Source organism: Colobus angolensis, unplaced genomic scaffold (genome assembly GCF_000951035.1).
Source record: "Colobus angolensis palliatus isolate OR3802 unplaced genomic scaffold, Cang.pa_1.0 Scaffold309, whole genome shotgun sequence".
Lineage (NCBI taxonomy): Eukaryota > Metazoa > Chordata > Mammalia > Primates > Cercopithecidae > Colobus > Colobus angolensis.
In genome coordinates this window covers 2,096,361-2,117,562 of record NW_012116366.1, presented here as the reverse complement: position 1 = coordinate 2,117,562, position 21,202 = coordinate 2,096,361, and the positions used below count along the sequence as shown (strand labels likewise).

The following is a 21,202-nucleotide window of genomic DNA, read 5'->3' as shown; positions in this document are numbered from 1 at the left end:
CCAACATGGCACAAGTATACATATGTAACAAACCTGCACGTTATGCACATGTAACCTAGAACTTAAAGTATAATAATAATAATAAAAAAATTGTATGTTTAAAGACGAGAACGTAAGACTTAGTTTCCCATTGCATACCCAAACATAAATGTTAACACATGTGCACCATAGTTTGTCATTTGTTCAAAATTGGGTTTGGACAGACTCTATTAAATTTGAACAGTTTTCTCATATTGTTGCTGTAACAGAAGTAGAAAGATAAAAATAACCCAAACAACTTTGTCAGAGAAAAGCCTCCCTACCACTGTTCCCACCTTGATCCTTCCTAGTTTCCTGCTTTCCTAACCCCAATTCTTTGAAAACAAGATGAAAACAAGCTGACCTGATACTAAACATCTTCTTGTGAAAAGGCTCATGACAAATGCAGTCTTTATAGAAGATTCTACATTTGAAATGTGAAATGATGAGATTTTTAGGAGGTACCACATGAGCTTGTATTCTAGCATTGAAAGTCTCTCTTGTAGGAAAAGCATTAAGACTGTTGTCTTTGCGTCATTCATTCATTCTGCATCAACAAATATTTATTGAATACTGGTTATGTGCAAAGCAATATGAGCAATTCAAGGATGTGGAAAGTATAGCCTCTGAGATTTGCAGTCTTGAAGAAGAGACAAGATTTGTATAATGCATATTCAAGAACAGTCAGCCTCTCAAAATGGGATCATCTTATCTGACTTACATTCAGATGAGGACATCATTGGTACAATGGAAAGACCACTGGTCAGGAAGGAAGCCACTTACTCCATCGTTTGCTATTTCTTAGATCTGAGATAAATTACTTAACCTCAAAGAGCTGATGGTTGGAGGGCAGGTGGAAACAAGAACATAGACTACCTTCAGGATTATTTTCACATAGATTACTACGACCCAGAAACAGGAAATGTGAAGCATATGCACAAGGTACAGATGTAAGCGAGCGGATTCAGCTCTGAGATCCTTCCCTAGTTCCTCATAGATCACCGGCCAAAGTTCATGGTCAATGCAGCTCCTGGGTAGAGATAAACCTGCCAGGTCACAGGAGCCCAGAGCCACAGACCCACAGCCTTTCATCCACAGACCCCCATAGTTAGGCCCCTCAGTGTTCCATTTCTTATTGCTTCTTGGGGCCTAACATGAGCAGTCTACATCTGATAAACTTCAGTTTCCTCAACACTGATATTTAATAATTGTATACTTGGTAGGCTTGTTCTCAGCCTTGGGCAAGATGGCCGATATGAAGTGTCTAGCATGGTGCTTGATCCATGAAGGGAAGGTGCTTCATCAGCGGCTTCCTCAGTTGAGGAACTGAAAGTAACATGCACGTTTCCTGCCTCTCCAGCCTAGCACTCTAATACACGAATAATGGCAACTGGATTCACTTTGCGACAATAGAATGATACATTAAGGGGTGAGAGAAAACTGATTATTTGCAGAAAGCATTGCATGTCTAAAAATCCTAAGAAATCTGTTTATTAGCCTATGTGAGTTTATCAAAGTGATTAGGTTTATAGTGAATTCACCATAATTAGGGGATTTCTTTATTGTGGTAACCACTAGTTTAATAAAAAGAGAAGAAATCCCATTTAACATAGCCACAAAAAAAGGGTGGGAGGACACAGAAAAAAACACTTTACTGAGGTCCTGCTATTGCAGTTAAAGAGCTTAATTAATGCAAGGCTGCCAAGCAGAAGGACTGGAGTTAACACTCAAATCAGTCTCTCTAATAAGGGGCTAGGGTTTTTACGGATAATTTGGTGTGCAGGGGAATAGGGAATGGGTGCCGCTGATTGATTTGGGATGAAATCACAGGGGTATGGAAAATGATCCTGGTGTGGAGTCCTCCTTTGGGTGGGACGGGTTGGGGGGGCACAGGACACACTGGTTGAGTCCTGAGTCACTGGCTGGATAGGGTCAGTCAGTTGCCAGAATACAAAAGTGAAAAAACATTTCAAAAACCCAATAGTATGTTCTACAATAGTGATGTTTTATCTATGGGAGCAATTGGGGAAGTCTTAAATCTTGTGATCTCTGGCCACATGAGTACTGGGCAGTAAGGGATTATAGAAAGTATGCCTATATTTGAGCAGAATTCAGGCTCCTCCAATAATAATAATCTTGTGGCCTTTCATTAGTTTTACAAAGGTGACTTCAGTTCCAGACAAGGAGGGGATCAGTTTTAGGGAGGGACTATTATCATCCTTAGTTCAAAGTTAAACTATAAACTAAATTTCTTCCGTAGTTAGCTTGGCCTATGCCCTGGAATGAGCAAGGAGCACCACCTGTGAGGTGAGAAGCATCCCGCCTCAGTCTCTGTCGTCATTTCTGCAAAGGTGGTTTCAAACTATGACATTTAAAAGAAAATTATAAAGAATTGTATGTGCCATATGTAAAGAAAAGTACAAAGCTTTAATGGACTATACAAAACAAGATAAACAGATTGAGATATATACTATGTTATTATATGAAAAAACAATTTTCACCAAGTAAAGTTATTTACTGTTTGTTAAATATTGAAATTCCACACTAACAAAGAAACTGTGACTCATGATGTTGCTCTAGTCTCCAGAATTTCCCCAGGAAATCCTAAAACATAAAGTATAAGTTATTATACTAATTGAATAAAGCAGGGTAAGACATGTAGAAATAAATTGAATATATACTATCACAAAATTAGGAAAAAATAATTTAGTAATTACATTTTATTCATTCATTGTATTCATTTTTTATTTTTTATCTTTATTTTTAAAATTTTCAGACATATCTCGCTCTGTTGCCCAGGCTGGAGTGCAGTCGTGTGATCACGGCTCACTGTAGCCTCATCTATGGAGCTCAAATGATCTTCCCATTTCAGCCTCCCAAACAGGTGGGACTACAGATGTATAACACCATGCCTAGTTAATTATGTTTTAATAATTGCCAGGATAACTGGCTAACACAAAAACAAAACAAAAAGTGATTTAAATTAGCACTTACAGTACATACCAGAGTAAGATTGTAGTGCATTAAAGAGTTAAATATTTCCTTTAATTTTTAGCAAAGCTAGGAGAAATATGCATCAAATATTTATGAAATCAAACCTCAAGAGATAAATGGTCAGAGGACATAAACATAGAATTTGTATATGAAGAAATTCGAGTAAATTAGATGTATAAATAAGTTCTTGGAAGGATATTTATAATAGCAAAAAAACTGGAAAGAAAATACCCAGTATAAATTACAGTGCATCAACTCAACGGAGTGTTATGTAGTCATTAGAATTATTAGGAAAACTGGAAATTTTGTTATTTAATTAATACATATACACACAGAAAAACAAAAATGAAAATTGTTATTGATACAGAATAGTGGAATAATGGCTTTTCTATAAATAACATTGAGGTGGAACAAGGGAACAGCTGTACTAGTTATTGAACATTATTACTGATTTTAATACTTTCATTTTTCAACATATATATGATAGCAAAAAAGTTAATCAGAAGAAATCAGGGATATCAGTGCCAAATGGTAAGTGATTCAGCTTCCTAGAGTTAGGATCTTTTGCCATGCCAGAACCTTTACAGAGAACACTCACATTTCGCACAGATGCTGGCGAAGGTGAGGAACACACTGTGGGAGTCACCAACCATATGTGATGATGGTTATACCTTTGTCTCTGGAGCCTTATTCTGGGATATCAGTGTCATCAGTTTATCTTCCTCCTTCCTGATGCTTTATTCTTATCATAATTCTTTTTAAAGTTTGCAGTTTGCCTGGATTTAGATAAAGGTCTTCATATTTTTAACTGTGAATTTATTTCTAGTGTGTAGCTCCTAACATATTTCAATATCCTCTTTATCATCCCCTGCCTTCCTGTTTACTGTTTCTCATGTAAAAGGCATTGTTATAGATTAAGAGTGAACAGCTCAGGCCGGGCACAGTGGCTCATGCCTGTAATCCCAGCACTTTGGGAGGCTGACATGGGATAACCGCTTAAGGCCAGGAATTCAAGAGCAGCCTGGGCAACATAGGGAGACCCTGTCTCTACAAATAATAATAAAAATAAAAAGAGTTAATAACTTGAGTAATGGGCACAGTTTCAATCCTGACTCAGTGTGTGACCTTGGACAAATTACTTATTTGTAAGCCTTGGATACATTTATAAGTAAGATGGAAATGATGACACAGACTTCGTTGGGTAATTATGAGGTTTAAATTAAGAGATAATTCATGTAATGTGCTTAGTGTGCTACCTACTTATAACATTGTAAACTCTCAGGTTATGACATGAATATGTCACTTAAATGCCTTTCAAATTTTTAACTATTAAGAAAAAAAAGAAAAACTCACAATCTTAAAATAATTATTCTATGTTTTGTTTTTTGAGATGGGGTCTTGCTCCAGGCTGGAGTGCAGTAGTGCCAACATGGCTCACTGCAGCCTCAACCTCCTGGGCTCAAGTATCCTCCCACCTCAGCCTCCCAAGTAGCTGGGACTCCAGACACATGCCACCACTCTCAGCTAATTTTTTTTTTTTTTTGGTAGAGACTGGGTCTCACTATGTTGCCCAGGCTGGTTTCGAACTCCTGCACTCAAGTGATCTTCCTACCTCGGCTTCCCAACGTGCTGGGATTACAGGTGTCAGCCAATGCACCCAGCCAGTTCTACTTCTTTCCACACATTGGGTAGATTACTATAAGAAAGTCATGGTTTAATTTAAAAAGGCAAGTTCCCTTACTTTGCTGTCCTTTGTTTGCCTTTTAAAAGACACCTTGAATATGGAATAGTATATAAATAAATCGACCAGGTTTCCTTAATCACCACACCTAAGTAAACTGTATTTACTGAAAACAGAAAGATGACAAGAAGGAAAATGCATTTACTCAATTCTGGCTTTATGACTTCAGTAGTCCAACAACCTCATTTCAACTACTGAAGTCTGTCAAATGATCAAAACCAAAATATAGAACTATTTGTTATAGTTCATATTTAAACTTTTGAAAATGAATCTCAGTTGAAAAGTTCAGGTAGGGAGGAAGGGGCATTTCCAAAGGAATTAAATGTTGTGGTTCAGGTTCAAAGCAACTATGGCTGGCAGAAAATCAAGGCTTTCCATATTGTGTCTTAGGTAGTGATAGCAACTGGGGTGTAGGTTTTGTATATATGTATTTTCAAAATTTGGAATTGGTAAGTGTAATATGAGCATTACTTGGACTTTATTTGAATTTATTTGAATTTCAACAGCTACCAACAGATGTGCTTAGCCTGAATAGGCCCCGATTCCCAAATAGCACAATATTTCAAATCTATTTTAGATTCTGAAACAAGAGCCGATTCCAGGAAGATAGCTCTGAACCTTTTTCCCAGCTGCAGAAATAACTCTGCTTGTTGCTCCTCTGACCTACACCAAGGGAAGCTGCTTGAAAAGATGTTCTTTTGCCAACAATCATTTTACCATTGTAACCCACAAGTGGAAAAACAAACTGTTGGCTCCTCTTCAGAAAACCTATTCTCACGTCGCCAGAATCAGGTAGATAAAGAAAGCAAGCTATAGAGTTCTTTTAATTTCTGTCTTTTTCCAAAATGACCTTTAAATTTTTGTTACCCCAGGGAGGCCTATTCATGGTGTGTATGAAATGGGGCTTATATGTCAACAATTGGTCACTATTAACCTTCCCCCGAATAATTAAATTCATCTAGTGAGGTATTAAGACCACTCTCCCCCCAGCTCCCAATTCCTTCTCCCTCCTTCTGTTCCCACCTCTTACTTTAGGATGTATGAGCCCTTCTCATTTGAAAGTAAAAACCTCCCACCTGAATTCTCCTCTAGCTGTTGCCCTATCTTGTTTCTTTTTTTCACCAAGCTTCTGGAGCTGATGAATTCCTATTAAGTCAAATGGAAATTCTGAATTTGCTTTCAGACATAATAATGTTTTTATTGGGAGCCTCTTTGTGCCAGGCACTCTTATAGGCCCCTAAAAAACATTTTCCTGATGAAAAAGTACATGAATAATGCATGCTCATTATAACAGCTCAACAGTACAGAAACAGATAAAGAGAGCATCAATGCCTCTCCCCACTCAGCTCCATATCTTACCATGTCCACCACAAGAGATAAGAATTATTAACCCTCTTTTGTAGCTGAGAATGGCTCAGAGAGTAGCCTGCAGAGTTTAAAAGGAAGAGCTTTAGGTCAGATTGCCTGGGTTCATTTCTTGACCTTGCCATTTCCTATGTGTCCATCTGCAAATTAATATTTCAGCACCTCGCCCGGGTGCGGTGGCTCACGCCTGTAAACCCAGCACTTTGGGAAGCCGAGGTGGGCGGATCACGAGGTCAGGAGATCTAGACCATCCTGGATAACACGGTGAAACCCCGTCTCTACTAAAAAAAAAAAAAATCAAAAAATTAGCCGGACGTGGTGGTAGGTGCCTGTAGTCCCAGCTACTCGGGAGACTGAGCCAGGAGAATGGCGTTAACCCAGAAGGCGGAGCTTGTAGTGAGCCAAGATTGCTCCACTGCACTCCACCTGGGTGCTCTACTAAAAAAAAAAAAAAAAAATCTGCACCTCAGTTTTCTTATCTGTTGAACAGGGCTAATGATAGTACCTGCTTTATAGGATGTTGTGATAAGGATGTAATTTGCTAAAACAAAATTGTTGGAAAAACATTTACTATCCAGTCCATATTTTAATTTCCTCCACTGTCCCAAAAATGCTTTTGAGAGCTTTCCTGTCCCCTACCCCAAACAAGGATCATATACTTATATTTTTGAAAGGGCATGGGCATGTCCAATGGGTTGTGGTAAATGACTGAGTGTATTGGTGGATCTTGTTTAATTATATTTTATATTTGTGTCAGTATTCACAAGTAATACTAACAAGTCTTTTAGTTGCAGACCATAAGTTCTGGTATATGAGGTTTCCATTATTGTTATTTTGAAGGTGTTTTGTAATTTATTTATTTCCTTTTTGATCCAAGAGTTGATTTAGAGAGTTATTTATATCAGCAATTACAGAACATGCTGCTCACACTCTACTTTTTGCAATATATTGAGGTTTTTTTTATGGGCATAATAAATTCTCAATTTTTGTGAATGTCCAATGGGCATGTGAAAAGAAGGGGTATTCTCTGTTTTCAGGATGCTGAGTCCTAGATAGCAAAAATAATGAGAGCTAATATTTATCAAATACTTAATACATGCTAAGCTTTGCTCTTTAGAACAATTCTGTGCTTCACAACAATTCTGGGAGGTAGGCACTATTATTATGTCAGTTTTACAGATAAGGAAACTGAGGCACAAAAGTAACTTTCCCAAGGTTATTTAGTAACTAAGTGCAGTTTGAGATTTGGACTCACCACTCTTAACCACTACATTTCAACTTACTTAATCTTCATGTCACCCCTGTATGTAGATATTATCTGTGAAACACAGGAAGAAAACTCAGGCTCAAAGAGGTGAAGCATTTGCCCAAAGTCATAATAGGCCACACCCTGCATTCTTCCCCTCTCTCCTTGATATTCCTTTCAACTGCCTCATCCATTGTCAAAAGGAGAGTAGGATGCTGATATGGTTTGGCTCTGTGTCCCCACCCATATCTCATCTTGTAGCTCCCATAATTCCCATGTGTTGTGGGAGGAACCTGGTGGGAGATCACTGAATCATGGGGGTGGGTCTTTCCCATGCTATTCTCATGATAGTGAATAAGTCTCACAAGATCTGATGGTTTTAAAAATGGGAGTTTCCCTGTACAAGCTCTCTCTCTTTGCCTGTTGCCATCCATGTAAGATGTGACTTGCTCCTCCTTGCCTTCCACCAAGATTGTGAGGCCTCCCCAGCCATGTGGAACTGTAAGTCCATTAAACCTCTTTCTTTTGTAAATTGCCCAGTCTCGGGTATGTCTTTATCAGCAGTGAGAAAACAGACTAATACACATGCTTATTTTTTGACCCCCCACTTTTTATTATACAAATTTTCATACATATATAGAAAGCATAGTATAATCAAATAGCTACATAATTCCACCTAGTTAAAATTTGCTATATTTTCTTTCTTTTCCTCCCTCTCTCCCCAGAAGTTTGTTTTTGGCATTGTAGTTGAACTTTGTGAAAGTAAGTTGCAAATATCATAACACTTGACCCCTAAATGCTAAAATTCCTTTCTGAGAATAAGAATGCTGTTTTCTATACTTATAATGCCATTTATCACACCTAAGAAAATTCATGTAATTCTTTTAAACATTTTACTATCCAGGCCCTTTTTACATTTTCTCCACTGTCCCAAGAATGCTTTTGAGAGCTTTCCTATCCCCTACCCCAAACAAGGATCATATATCTTGTTAAAACAACTCACCACCTAAATTTATACTTATATTTTTCAAAGGGCATTAAGATTTCTACTTGTTTCTATATAATATGCGTCCACCCATCTCCAGACCAGCATCCCTTTTTGGGCAACTACCTTGGACCTTCTCCCTTTCCTCCCACCTTGTTTTTTACATCTGAGTTTGCTGTGCTGTCTGCCTGGCTTCTGCCCTTCCTGGCTAGTCTCCTGTTTCTGCCTTCTTCATTCTAAGCTCCCTGAGCAGGATCTCAAAGGTGAAGCCAGCTGGGCTTCTGGGTCAGGTAGGAAGTTGGAGAACTTTTCTGCCTAGCTAGAGGATTGTAAACACACCAATCAGTGCTCTGTGTCTAGCTAAAGGTTTGTAAATGCACCAATCAGGAGGATGTGGGTGGGGCCAAATAAGGGAATAAAAGCTGGCCACCCAAGTCAGCAGCAGCAACCTGCTCAGGTCCCCTTCCATGCTGTGGAAGCTTTGTTCTTTTGCTTTTCACCATAAATCTTGCTGCTGCTTACTCTTTGGGTCTGCACTACCTTTATGAGCTGTAACACTCACTGAGAAGGTCTGCAGCTTCACTCCTGAAGTCAGCAAGACCACAAACCCACCAGGAGGAACAAACAACTCCGGACACACCACCTTTAAGAGCTGTAACACTCACTGCAAGGCCTGCGGCTTCACTCCTGACATCAAGTGAGACCCTGAACCCACCCAAAGGCGAAACTCTGGACACACCATCTTTAAGAACTGTAACACTGTGAGGGTCTACGGCTTCATTCTTGAAGTCAGAGAGACCAAGAACCCACTGAAAGGAACCAATTCTGGACACAGATCCATGCCTGTTTCATTCACTACTAAACATCTATCACCTCCCTGCCACACAAAAGGTGGTCAATAAATAGGCACTGCTCTTCCTGTGCTATTTGGATTTGATGACAGAATCTGGCTTCCTGGTTTCAACTAGTGATTGTAATATCTTTTCTCAGTATTCTGGCAGTTCAGTATATGGCGTATGTTAAAATGATGAAATTCTGGTATATTTATTTTACTGTGATTATTCAATACTCTAAGAGGTGCTGAATTATCATCTTGAAACATATGCAAAGAGTTATACGCTATATTAAAATTTGAAAAGAATGGAGGAGTAACTCTATACTCCTCAAAAAGAAAGAGAAAATAACAATTGACAACCCAAACCTTTTTTTTGACAGGGTGTCACTGTCACCCAAGCTGGAGTGCCACTGGCAATAATAACTCACTGTAAGCTCGAACTCCTGGGCTCAAGCGATCCTCCCACCTCAGCCTCCTGAGTAGCTAGGACTACAGGTATGCAGCACCATGCCTGGCTGATTTTTAAATTATTTTGTAGAGACAGGGTGATATGGTTGGATATTTGTCCCTGCTCAAATCTCATGTTGAAATGTAATCCCCAGTGTTTGAGGTGGCGCCTGGTGGGAGATGACTGGATCTTCGGGGCAGTTTCTTGTGAATGGTTTAACACCATCCCCTTGATGCTGTCCTCTTGACAGTGAGTGATTTCTCACAAGACCTGGTCACTTAAAAGTGTGTGGTACCTCCCTCTCTCTCCTGCTCTTGCCATGTGATGTGCCTGTTCCCCCTCTGCCTTCTGCCATGATTGTAAGCTTCCTTAAGTCTCCCCAGAAGATGAGCAGATGCCACACCATGCTTCCTGTAAAGCCTGTTGAACCAATTAAACTTTTTTTCTTTATAAATTACCCAATCTCAGGTTTTTTTTTTTTTTTTAATAGCAATTCAAGAATAACCTAACACACAGGGTCTCACTACCTGGTCCAGGCTGGTCACAAACTCCAGCCTCAGGTGATTTTCCCACTTTGGCCCCCCATAGTGCTGGGATCACAGGCATGAGCCACTACACCCAGCCCCTAAACCTCCTATCACATACATAAATCTTACTCCTACTTCAAAGACCTTTCAATAAAATGGAATGTGAATGGGACAGTAATTAATTAGGTTGATATAGTTGTACCTAATCTATATCCAAACAGGATAAATTAAAGATAAAGATAAAACTAGAAATGCTTTACTTGAAACAAAGACTACAGTTTGCCATCCATAAAAATTGTGATTACTTTTTTTTTAAGAAATAACTAAGAGAGATTATTCTAAAATGACAACTCAAGAAAATACTAGGAATTAGAGCAAAACTCTGTTCACCTCTCTGCCACCAGTGTAGAAACTGAAAGCTTTTATAGCAGCTGGAAAAAATTTGCTCCAAAAAATACTCTTATGGTAATGATGACGTTATCAATGCACTTTGTTTTTTTTCATTTTCCGTTTTCCATGATTAACCAACTTATGCATTAACCAACTTATGCATTAACCAATCATGCATTTCCATGATTAACCAACTTATGCATTTATGTAGTATCAATTTCTTTTCTAATACTTAACAAATTTTATCTAAATTAGGCTAGAGTGATTATATATGTCTAACATTTAGATATTGGAAACATATTTTATAATATCTTTAAAAATTTGCATTTAAAACATATTATTTAGTTTCACTGTTGTATTTCCTAAATTATGAACACCTTTAAAATAAAAGTCTGACATAAATACTGGTATTTTGGTTTTGTGTAACATAAACACTGTAACAGTGGTTGCGTCATTTTGCTCCTGTATCACATTCACTGGTGGGGACGCTTGGCACTAGCCAGAACACAGGTCCAGTCACAAGCCTGTGGCTCTGCTCACCCCTGGCTGAAACACTCTGGGGCCAGTCTATCAGGCCAGGACTCTACATAGACTTTTTAGACTTTTACAGTTTCACCAGGCACAATAATGTATATTTTCTTTCTATGAGTGCTACCTTAGTAGAAAATGATTAAATCATAATTTGTTAACTTTGCTAGGGTAAATCATTTCTCATGCCCTGGTAACTCAAATATTTTTCTCCCCTCTTATCTATATTTACATACAATAAAGATGACTGCAGCTGTAAAGCTACTTGGTTAATCACTTAAAACTCCTTTTTGACCATTTCCTATGCAAATAGTTTGATAGACTTTCCATTGGGAAACAGAAGAAATTAGCAAAGTGTACATCTCCCTCTCTTGTTTACCAACATTCTTTTGAATCTTAGGAAAGTGACATATTGTATTCAGGCCCTCAGCTTTCTAAACTGGGTGGCCTAGTTCTAAGAAAAATAGTTCTGTATGTTAAATCACTATATAAACAAAGTTGTATTAAGAATTTAAGAGACAGGGATCCCTTTCAAAACAAGAACTGAAAAAGAGTATTTCAGGAGTCCAAGGAAAACAAGACTGTACATTTCACAGGCTCCTTTCAATCATCTAATATAGAGTTTATCTTTTAAAACATCATGCTTTTTCTGTTTCCCAGAGAATTAAACTCTTTACAACTCTATGATGTGCAGATTAGTGCCTAAATTGTACTCTTTCCAAGAAGCCATATTATTCTTCCTTCCCTTACTCATTTTTCTTTTTTCTTTCCTTTTTCTCCCTCTCCCTCTTTCTTCACATCTCTATTTCTGTCTTTAGTTGACAAAACATTTCAGAGATTTTATATAGCTCTCCTTGTTCTCCCTTTTTTAAGGAAAAAAAAAATTATAGCCAGAATATTTCAGACTCCAAAGTTGAAATTGTATATTATTCTTTTCAACAGTTTCTAGTCCATGCCTTAGTACAAAGCAGAATGGAACCCCAAAAGAAAGTAATACTTGAAAATGAACTCAAAGAATAATACCACTACTCACTTTTCAGTTTTAAAAAATATTTCCTAATATATGCATACCTTTGAGGAGATGTATAATACCAGGGTCTCTGACATTAAGAAATAAAAAATTCTAAAGGTGTCTGCCTTCCCACTAACTGATTTTATCCAAAGGTGGTGGTGCTATACCTTGGCCCTAGAATACAAATCCAGCTTTGAGTCTCCTGTCAATGGTTTGGACCACCTATTGCTCTAAAACGTTGCTACCCTCATGTCATTCCCTCTCATTTCTCATGTTTTTTAGCTCCTGCCTCATTCTCACTTCTCTCGTCTTATCTCTCAGTGATTTCAGTATACACATAGACTATTCTTCCCACCCTGTCCTGTTGGCTCATTGACCTTCCCTGCAATGACCTTATCCTCTATCTGCCTCATGAGAGACCAACTTGGATTCATGAATAGGATTCTGACTAATCTCTTGCAGGTCATTCTCAAAACCACTGTCTCTTAGCCCTCTAGCTTATTCTCCCTAGGACTTGACCCCAGGAGACCTTCAGTACCCTGAATCTTCCAATTCATTGATCAGACCACCTTTTCACTGACCTCATCCTGCATGTCTTCTGTTCCTCCAGCTTAAACTCTAAGATCAATTATTGTAATTATTCTCTTGTCCTTCTTGTTTCAGCTCTAAATCCAACTCTGCTTATTCACACTGCACCTGTAAGTTGAATGTGGCTAGAGAAAAATTCATAGCCATGCTGATGGGTCTCACTTTGAATTCATGACTTTAATGTTGTCTGACAATACTTTAGGTCACAGTTTAGTCACTCTTCTCTCTAGACAACTATTTCATACCTTCTTCTCTGTCCTCAGACTCCACTGCCTCTTGCCCCATCTCCTCATACTCATTTGATCATCTTGCTTTCTATTTCACTGAGAACAGTGAAGCAATCAGAGGAAGATTTCATAAATCTCCTATCACTTCTACCTGTTTACCAGCACATACACCCTCATACTTTGACTTCCTGCCAATTACCACTAGTGAATTTGTCATGCTCCCACCTAAAGCTGACATCTCCTCCTCCACTTAGGCACTAGATTCCACCTCCTTTTGTCTATTCTAGGACATCCCTCCAATAATGCTTCCTTCTATCTCTTACATCATTAGTTTCTGCTCCCTACTAGATCATTCAAACCAACCTGCTTCTTTACACATGCTTCTTCTTCCTTTTTAAAAACACGTTCTTTGCTCCATTTCCCCACCAGCTATTATCCCATTTCTTTGAAGCAAAACTTCTCAAAAGAGTTGTATATTCTTGCTGTTTTCACTTTTTCGCTTCTTGTTTTCTCTTAAACTTATTCCAGCCAAGCTATTACCCCACCACTCCACTGAAAGTAGCCTGACTACTCTTGTCATGATCCCATTTCTTTGTTTCTTTTTGGAGAAAAATTCCTCAAAAGAATTGTCAATATTCAATCTCCAATTTATTTCCTCCCTTTCCCTTTCAAACATATTTCAACCCCCACCACTCCACTGAAAGTGCTCTTGTTGAGTCACCAGTGACTCTTTGTTGTAAAATCCAACAGTCAGTTCTCAGACCTCATCTTAACTGACCTGTGAGCACCCTGTGACACAGCTGAACAACTTCCTTTACACATTCGGCTTCAAGCACATTGCACTCTTGGTTTCCTTCCTACCCTGCTGGTCTCTCTTCAGTCTTCCTTGATGTTTTTCCTTTTTTTCTTGACCTTATAATTTTGGAGTCTTCAGGGCCCAGCTTATCAGGACTCACTATCTCAGTGTTCTCATCCAATCATTTGGCTTTAAATTCCATGCATGCTGATTATCCCAAAATGTGAATACCTATCTCAGACCTCTCCTGGGCTCTAAACTCATTATGCCCACTTGGCATCTCAACTCTGTTGTCCAATAATCATCTCAAACAGTATGTTTTTTTTAAAAAAAGATAACTCTGATTTTCCTGCAAAGATCTTCCTCATTATAGCCTTCACCATCTCTGCTTCCAGTATCTCCATCCTAACAGTTGCTCGGGTCAAAATCCTTGGAGTCATCCTTGATTTCTCTCTTTCTTTTATACCCCATGCTGGGAGGTGGGGCCTTTAAGAGATGATCAGGTTGGTAAGATGGATTTAAGTCTTTGTTGCAAGGCTGGATTACTTCTCATGGGAATGGATTAGTTTTTGAGAGAGTGGGTTGCTATAATGCTGAGTCAGGCTCTTTTGTCCATTCTTTCCCAGGTGCTTGCTAGCTCTTCTGCTTTTTTGTCATGCTACTTCATAGCATAGCATATTGGACTTCTCAGCCTCCAGAATTGTGAGTTAAATAAACTTTTCTTTATAAATTACCCAGTCTCAGATATTCAGTTACAGCAACAGAAAATGAACTAAGAGATCCCATAGCCAATTTACCATGAAATCAGGCTGACTCTACCATCATACTATATCCACCATCCACCTCCATTGCTACCACCTGGTCTGAGAAACATCTTTTACCCGGGTTAGTGCAGTAGCCTCCTAAAAGATCCCCCTAAATCTACCATTGCTTCCATACAGATTATTTTTCACCCAGGAGTCAGAGTGATTCATGCAAAACTAAAGTCACATTTTGTGTCCTCTGCTAAAAATCCTGTAGTAATTTCCCATTTCATTAAGAATAAAAGCCAAATTTCTTACACCATCATACAAGAAACTACTTGATCTAGCCTCCCTCATTCACTTTGCTCCATCCATGCTGGCCTCCTTGTTATTTCTTGAACATTCTAGGCATGTTCCTGTCTTGGTGCTTCTGCTTAGCACTTCTCTTCCTGAAATGCTCTTCTCCAAGATTTCTACTGGCTGACTCCCTCACCTTCTTTGACTCTTTGCCAAAATCTCATCTTTTCAATGAGGTTTCCTCTGACCACCCTATTTCATACTACAGTCTGCTCCCCACTCCCTACCCCCCAGAACTTTCCATGTCCTTACTCTATTGTTTTTTCCATAACACTTATAACTTTCTAATGTGCAATATGATTTTCTTGTTATTGTTATCTTTCTCCCCTGCTAAAATGTAAACCCCAAGAGGGAAGAAATCCTTGTTCTGTTCACTGTTACATCCAGACGGCCCATAAGAGTACCAGGCACACAGTAGGTACCCAATAAACATTTGTTGAATGTTTAATAAATATAAAAATGGATTATGTGTACCTTGAATGTTTGGTAGTAGTTGCCTCAAAATCATTTGAACCTCACGCTATTTTTGTGGAAAGATTTTTTTAAGCTACTGATTCCATTTATTTACTGTCTCTAGGCCTATTTAGATTTTCTATTGCATTTCAGTCCGTGTTGATAAGTTACACATTTCTATGAAGCCATATATTTCATCTAAGTTTGAAAATGTATTGGCATAAAGCTGTCTAACATCCTGTCTTATATTTCTTTAAATAATCAATGTGACTATGTTTTCCTTTCCAAATATTGTTTATTTTCTCTTTTTATTATTCATCTCTGGTTGATACTCTGTATTGTCTTACATAAATTTCTGTTTATTATTACCTTTTCTCTATGTCCTTTGGCCTAACTCTATTGGTCTTTTGTTTATTACTCAAATTATTTTTCATGATGAGTGATACAGCACTTGCCAATATTTCCAGTTTCTTCCTTCCAGGCTCAGGAGAAGATTACACCTCCCTGTCCTATTAAAGTTAGACAAGGTCAACTGACTAGCTCTGGCCAATGATTTATGTCATTTTTGATGGAAACATTTAAAAACCTATGAATGTGGAAAGAATGGTCTTTTCAATAAACAAGGCTGGGTCAATTAGATATTCATATGGAAAAAAACAAATTGTGACCCCACTAATAAAAATCAATTCCAGCTGGATGGCAGATATAAATTTGAACAATCTTGGTGAGATAAGGTTCCTCATTTTTTAATTCTTTTTTAAAATAGAGATGGGGTCTTCCTATGTTGCCCAGACTGGTGTCCAACTCCTGGGCTCAAGTGATCTTTCCACCTCCGCCTCTCAAAGTGCTGGGATTACAGGTGTGAGGCACTGTGCCCAGGCAAGAGATAAGATTTCTTAGAGCAGAAAAACACTAAGGTAGAGGGGGAAATGACAACTTGACACATATTAAGATGAAAAACTTTTGTTCTTCAAAAGGTACCATTAAGATGATGAAAAAGTAGGCCAGGCGCGGTGGCTCACGACTGTAATCCCAGCACTTTGGGAGGCCAAAGTGGGCGGATCACCTGAGGCCAGGAGTTCAAGAACAGCCTGGCCAACATGGCAAAACCACATCTCTACTAAAAAAAAAAAAAAAAAAAAAAAAAAACAAACAGAAAAAGTAACCCACAGAGTGGGAGGAAATATTTGTAACATCTATACTTGAAGAATGACTAGTATCTAGCATGTACAAAGGCTTCCTACAAATCCATATGGAAAAGAACGCCTGCCCAGCAAAGAAATAGGGAGAAGCCTCAGATACTGCCCAAGAGAGAATATCCTAATGGCCAAAAAACATGAGAAGGTTCTCAGTTGATTAGGCTTTGGCTAAATGCAAATTAAAACCACCGTGTGATACCACCACTCATCCAGCACAATGGCTAAAATAACGATGCACAGGACACCACCAGACTCGCGAGACTGAGGGGTGGGTGTCGCGAGACTGAAGAGTGGGCGGTGCCAATAGTTGAGGTGTTTACTCGCCATTTTGTGTGAGGAACGTTGACGGTACCCACCACTGGCCTGGCCTCTACCGACTGCCGCCCTGGCCGCTACCAACATGAGCCTCCTGGAGAGTCCTCACAGGCCTACTACTCTCGACCATGCCCTGGAAGACCCGCACCAGGGCCAGAGGTCCCGAGAGAAGAGCAAGGCAACACAGGTAATGGCAGATGTGTTTGAGGGCCGCTTGGAGCCAGTCGTGCTCCCACCGCCCCGGCTTCCAGAGGAGGGGGTCGCGCCCCAGGATCCTGCAGATAGTGGCCATACTTTCCACATCTTGGTCGATGGGAGTCGCAGTCATGGAGCCGTCAAAGCGGGACAGGAAGTGACTCCATCACCCGTGGAGGGCCTAAAAGCAGCCTCTGTCTCGCTGACAACTGACGGCAGCCTCAAAAATGGCTTTCCGGGTGAAGAGACGCGCGGCCTAGTTGGGGAGAAGGCTGTAAAAACCTGTGGTGCAGGGAGGTCGGAGTCTGAAGTGATTACAGAGGAGAAGGCCGAGGACGTGAAGCCTGAGGAGCGTGCCATGCTCTCAGCCCCAGTGGATGAGAAGCCAGGAGGCGAGGAAATGGACATGGCGGAAGGAAACAGAGCAATAGATGAGGTAAACAGGGATGCAGGGCCTGGGTCCCTGAAGATGGGTCTCCACCTGAATCCCCTGGAGTCCATCCAGCTGGAACTGGACTCCCTCAATGCCGAGGCTGACAGGGCCCTCCTGCAGGTGGAGCGCAGGTTTGGGCAGATTCATGAATACTACCTGGAGCAGAGGAATGACATCATTCGCAATATCCCGGGCTTCTGGGTCACTGCTTTCCGCCACCACCCACAGCTGTCTGCCATGATTAGAGGCCAAGATGCCGAGATGTTAAGCTACTTAACCAATTTGGAAGTGAAGGAGCTCAGATACCCTAGGACAGGCTGCAAGTTTAAGTTCTTCTTTGGAAGAAACCCTTACTTCAGAAACAAGCTGATCATCAAGGTGTATGAGGTCAGATCCTTCGGCCAAGTGGTGTCTTTTTCCACTCTAATCATGTGGCGCCAGGGCCATGGACCCCAGTCCTTCATTCATAGGAACCGACATGTCATCTGCAGCTTCTTCACCTGGTTTTCAGACCACAGCCTTCCAGAGTCCGACAGGATTGCTCAGATTATTAAAGAGGACCTCTGGCCAAATCCACTGCAGTACTACCTGTTGGATGAAGACACCCATAGAGCTAGATGTCGCCCGATGAGGGAGCCAGTGGAGATCCCCAGGCCCTTTGGGTTCCAGTCTGGTTAACCTTTGCCTTTGGAACTACTACTGCAGAAGGTCCCCTGCCACCATGAGCTGGACCTGTGCTTGGGTAACAGCATTAGGTATGCCCTTTACTTTTTTTTGTTCTGATTTTCCTCTACCCTCTGTTTAAACTTTCCGTTCTCTCAACCTGAAGATTGATACTTTGGTGGCTATGCTGCTTCCCTTTCACCTGGTTGTCTTGCTATTCTGCGTTAACATCACATGCTCCCAGCCGATGGGTTACATCCTTCTAAGCGAAGAGAATGATGCTGTAGATTACACTGTCTTTACCTTTGTTTGGACTCTGTTTGTTCCCAGGACCTCTAATCTGGCTCCTCCTATTTGGATTTCTAGCTGTGTCTAACAACCTATGCAGCTCACCCTGCTCTGCATCTGACAGTACAGGCACATGGCTTGTCCACAATTGCTGGGCATTAGTGAAGTCAAGGGAGAACAGCAGGGGGCAACTTGGTCTGTGTGAATTATGGGACTCCATTACTTTTCCTGAGACTCTGGTCACCTGTTGCTGCCTGCTACTGGCTATGCCCACCACCTTGGGCAGCTCCCTGCTGAGTGAACACATCCCAGACCATTGCCAGCTCCACTCTGTGGTTTCTAATCAACAGGGATCTCCACAACACTGGTGGTGGACACAGGTTTCCTGTTAGCACACAAAAGACTCCTTCCTCTTCCAAAAGACCTCTCAATTCTTTGCCACCACCACCCTCATCATCCAGAAACCCTACTGTCAGACAAATGGTTGAGGGGACATGTCAGACCCTGTCGTCATGGCAAGGTTAATATGTTGGTGTTCTTGACAAGTACGAAGCTTTCTCAGCCACAACCAGTGGATTCATTGAAAATCTAGGTACCTTTATTTTCCTCCCTTCCTGAACCTAATGAAGTGCCAGAGTGAGTGTACACTTTCTTTTCTCTCATCTCTCATAAATCTCTTCTGTCTTCCTTTAAAAAAACAAAGTAGTAGTTCAGAAACATCTGCAGAAGCAGGCTTTTTAGTTTCTTGACTCTTTGTCATGTCTAGAAGCAGGCTGTTCTGTAAAATAGACTGCCAGACCTCTTATTCCCCATTCTCCTTTCTTTTCAGCTCCTCATCCCTCTTTAGCAATTCCTAGAGGGTTTAAAGGAATACAGAGCTGGATGGAATGAAAGGTGATTTCTAGTTCAGAGTGATAGAAGAATGAAAGAGATTGTGATGGGTGCTCTAAGCAGGGAAAACCGAATAAAAAGGGAGAAATGATTCAGGGGAAAATCGGGCCTAGAATTAACACTGGGTCGACTAGTTATGATGGGAAGAGAAGTACTTTTTTTTTTAGTATTCACATAGAAGAACAGAAGATGGTTGGAGTGTTAAATATGTTGCCTAGAGAAGGGTTCTTTGAAGAAACACTAATTTTGGGTGTTCTCTTTCTTGTTTGCATGTAGCCTTATTTATGTGGAAGATTAATACTGTGTTATAATATTTTCTCTTTCTGTTTACTGGGAAGATTCAGCTGTACAGATTTTCTTTTACTTTCAATTACTGGGAAGATTCAGCTGTACAGATTTTCTTTTACTTTCAATTAGGAACATTTGGAATAATATCAGCCTTTCTTTTTTGTACATTATATGGATATGGATATTCATGACATTGTTTCTGTTAAAACCATATCTTTAACATTTTATTTTGAATAACTTGGTCTTATCTGACACTGAAGACTGGAAACTATTGTGTTAATGTATAAATAAATTACAAAAAATTTATGGCTCTCATTGTCTTTCTTGATAATTTGCCCTGGTAACAACTTAGTAATTGACATGTCTTTTTTTCAGTTGTTTTGTTTTGTTTTTCAAGACGGAGAGTCTTGCTCTGTTGCCCGGGTTGGAGTGTAGTGGCATGATCTTGGCTCACGGCAACCTCCCCCTCCCAGGTTTAAGCAATTCTGCCTCAGCCTCCAGAGTAGCTGGGATTACAGGCTTGTGCCACCACGCCTAGCTAATATATTTAGTAGAGATGGGGTTTCACTATGTTGGCCAGGCTGGTCTCAAACTCCTGACCTCATGATCCACCTGTCTCAGCCTAAAGAGTGGAAGTGCTTGTGAGATTTCTTTGTGAAACTGGAATTATACCATGGGCATATTTGTCTTATGCCGATGGTATAATTCTATTATGCCAATGGCATCTTTCCTTATGAATGGATGACAGTAAAATTAAAGCATATCACTAAAAAAAAACAAAGCAAAGATGATGGAAAATAACAAAGGTTGAAAATAACAGAGATACCAAAAGGTTCATATACTGCTTATGGGAGAGTAGCTTAGTACAAATACTTTAGAAAGTTGTTTGGCAGTATCAGTGCGTACCCTCTGATCTAGTTCTGGGAATATACCCAACAGAAATATGTACATATATTCACTCAAAGACATGCATAAAGTATTTATAACAACACAATTTTAATAGCTGACACTGGGAGCTGCCCTAATGTCCATCAATAGTGGAAAAAATAAACCAATTTTTTAAAATGTTCACACAATGGAATACTATAAGTATAATGGAATACTATACTATAGGAAAGAATTATGCCTACATGCAATAATATGAATGATTCTCACAAATATGTTGTTAAATGTGAGAAGCCAGAGTACATGCTATATAATTCTTTTATGTATGAAGTGTAACAGTGAGTAAAACTAATCTATGGTGGCAGAAGTCAGAATAGTGGTTACTACCAAGGACAGTGATGGGTCTGAGATTTACCCTTCTTGCAAGCTTAACCTTAACAAGTTAGCCTTATGTGCTAGGTCAGAGACAAAGGACCTTACAACTCAATAGTCAAGAGAGTGTCAGTATTTGCACTGGTTCCCTGAGCTCTAATTCCCACAAGGCAACATAAAGCCAAGTGACATCTGTACATACAGGGGATTGTGTTACAGGAGAGGAACTACCGTAGGGAACATAGGGAAGCTGAATCTTTTATAATGGGCAGTAAGCATGCCTGTCCTTTTCGCTTTGAAGGGAGACATCTCTGTTATACTAAATAGTAAGTAAACCTGTTCTTTGCTCTGTAAGGGACATAATCTCTATTTTCAAGACTCTAAACATACCTGTGCTTTGCTCTGGAGACACTCTGTCTT

The 21,202-nt window shown here is 39.8% G+C and overlaps 2 protein-coding genes across 3 annotated transcripts in view; one reads left to right on the top strand and one right to left on the bottom strand.

Annotated features, from left to right (window-relative positions):
* ACYP2 (acylphosphatase 2, muscle type) overlaps positions 1–21,202 on the bottom strand; it is a 208,959-nt gene that overhangs the window by 34,548 nt on the left and 153,209 nt on the right. The gene's annotated exons all lie outside the window — the stretch shown is intronic.
* TSPYL6 (TSPY-like 6) lies at positions 16,738–18,073 on the top strand. The gene has a single exon (XM_011950579.1). It carries the CDS (start codon positions 16,853–16,855, stop codon positions 18,071–18,073), a length of 1,221 nt encoding a protein of 406 aa, XP_011805969.1. The 5' UTR covers positions 16,738–16,852.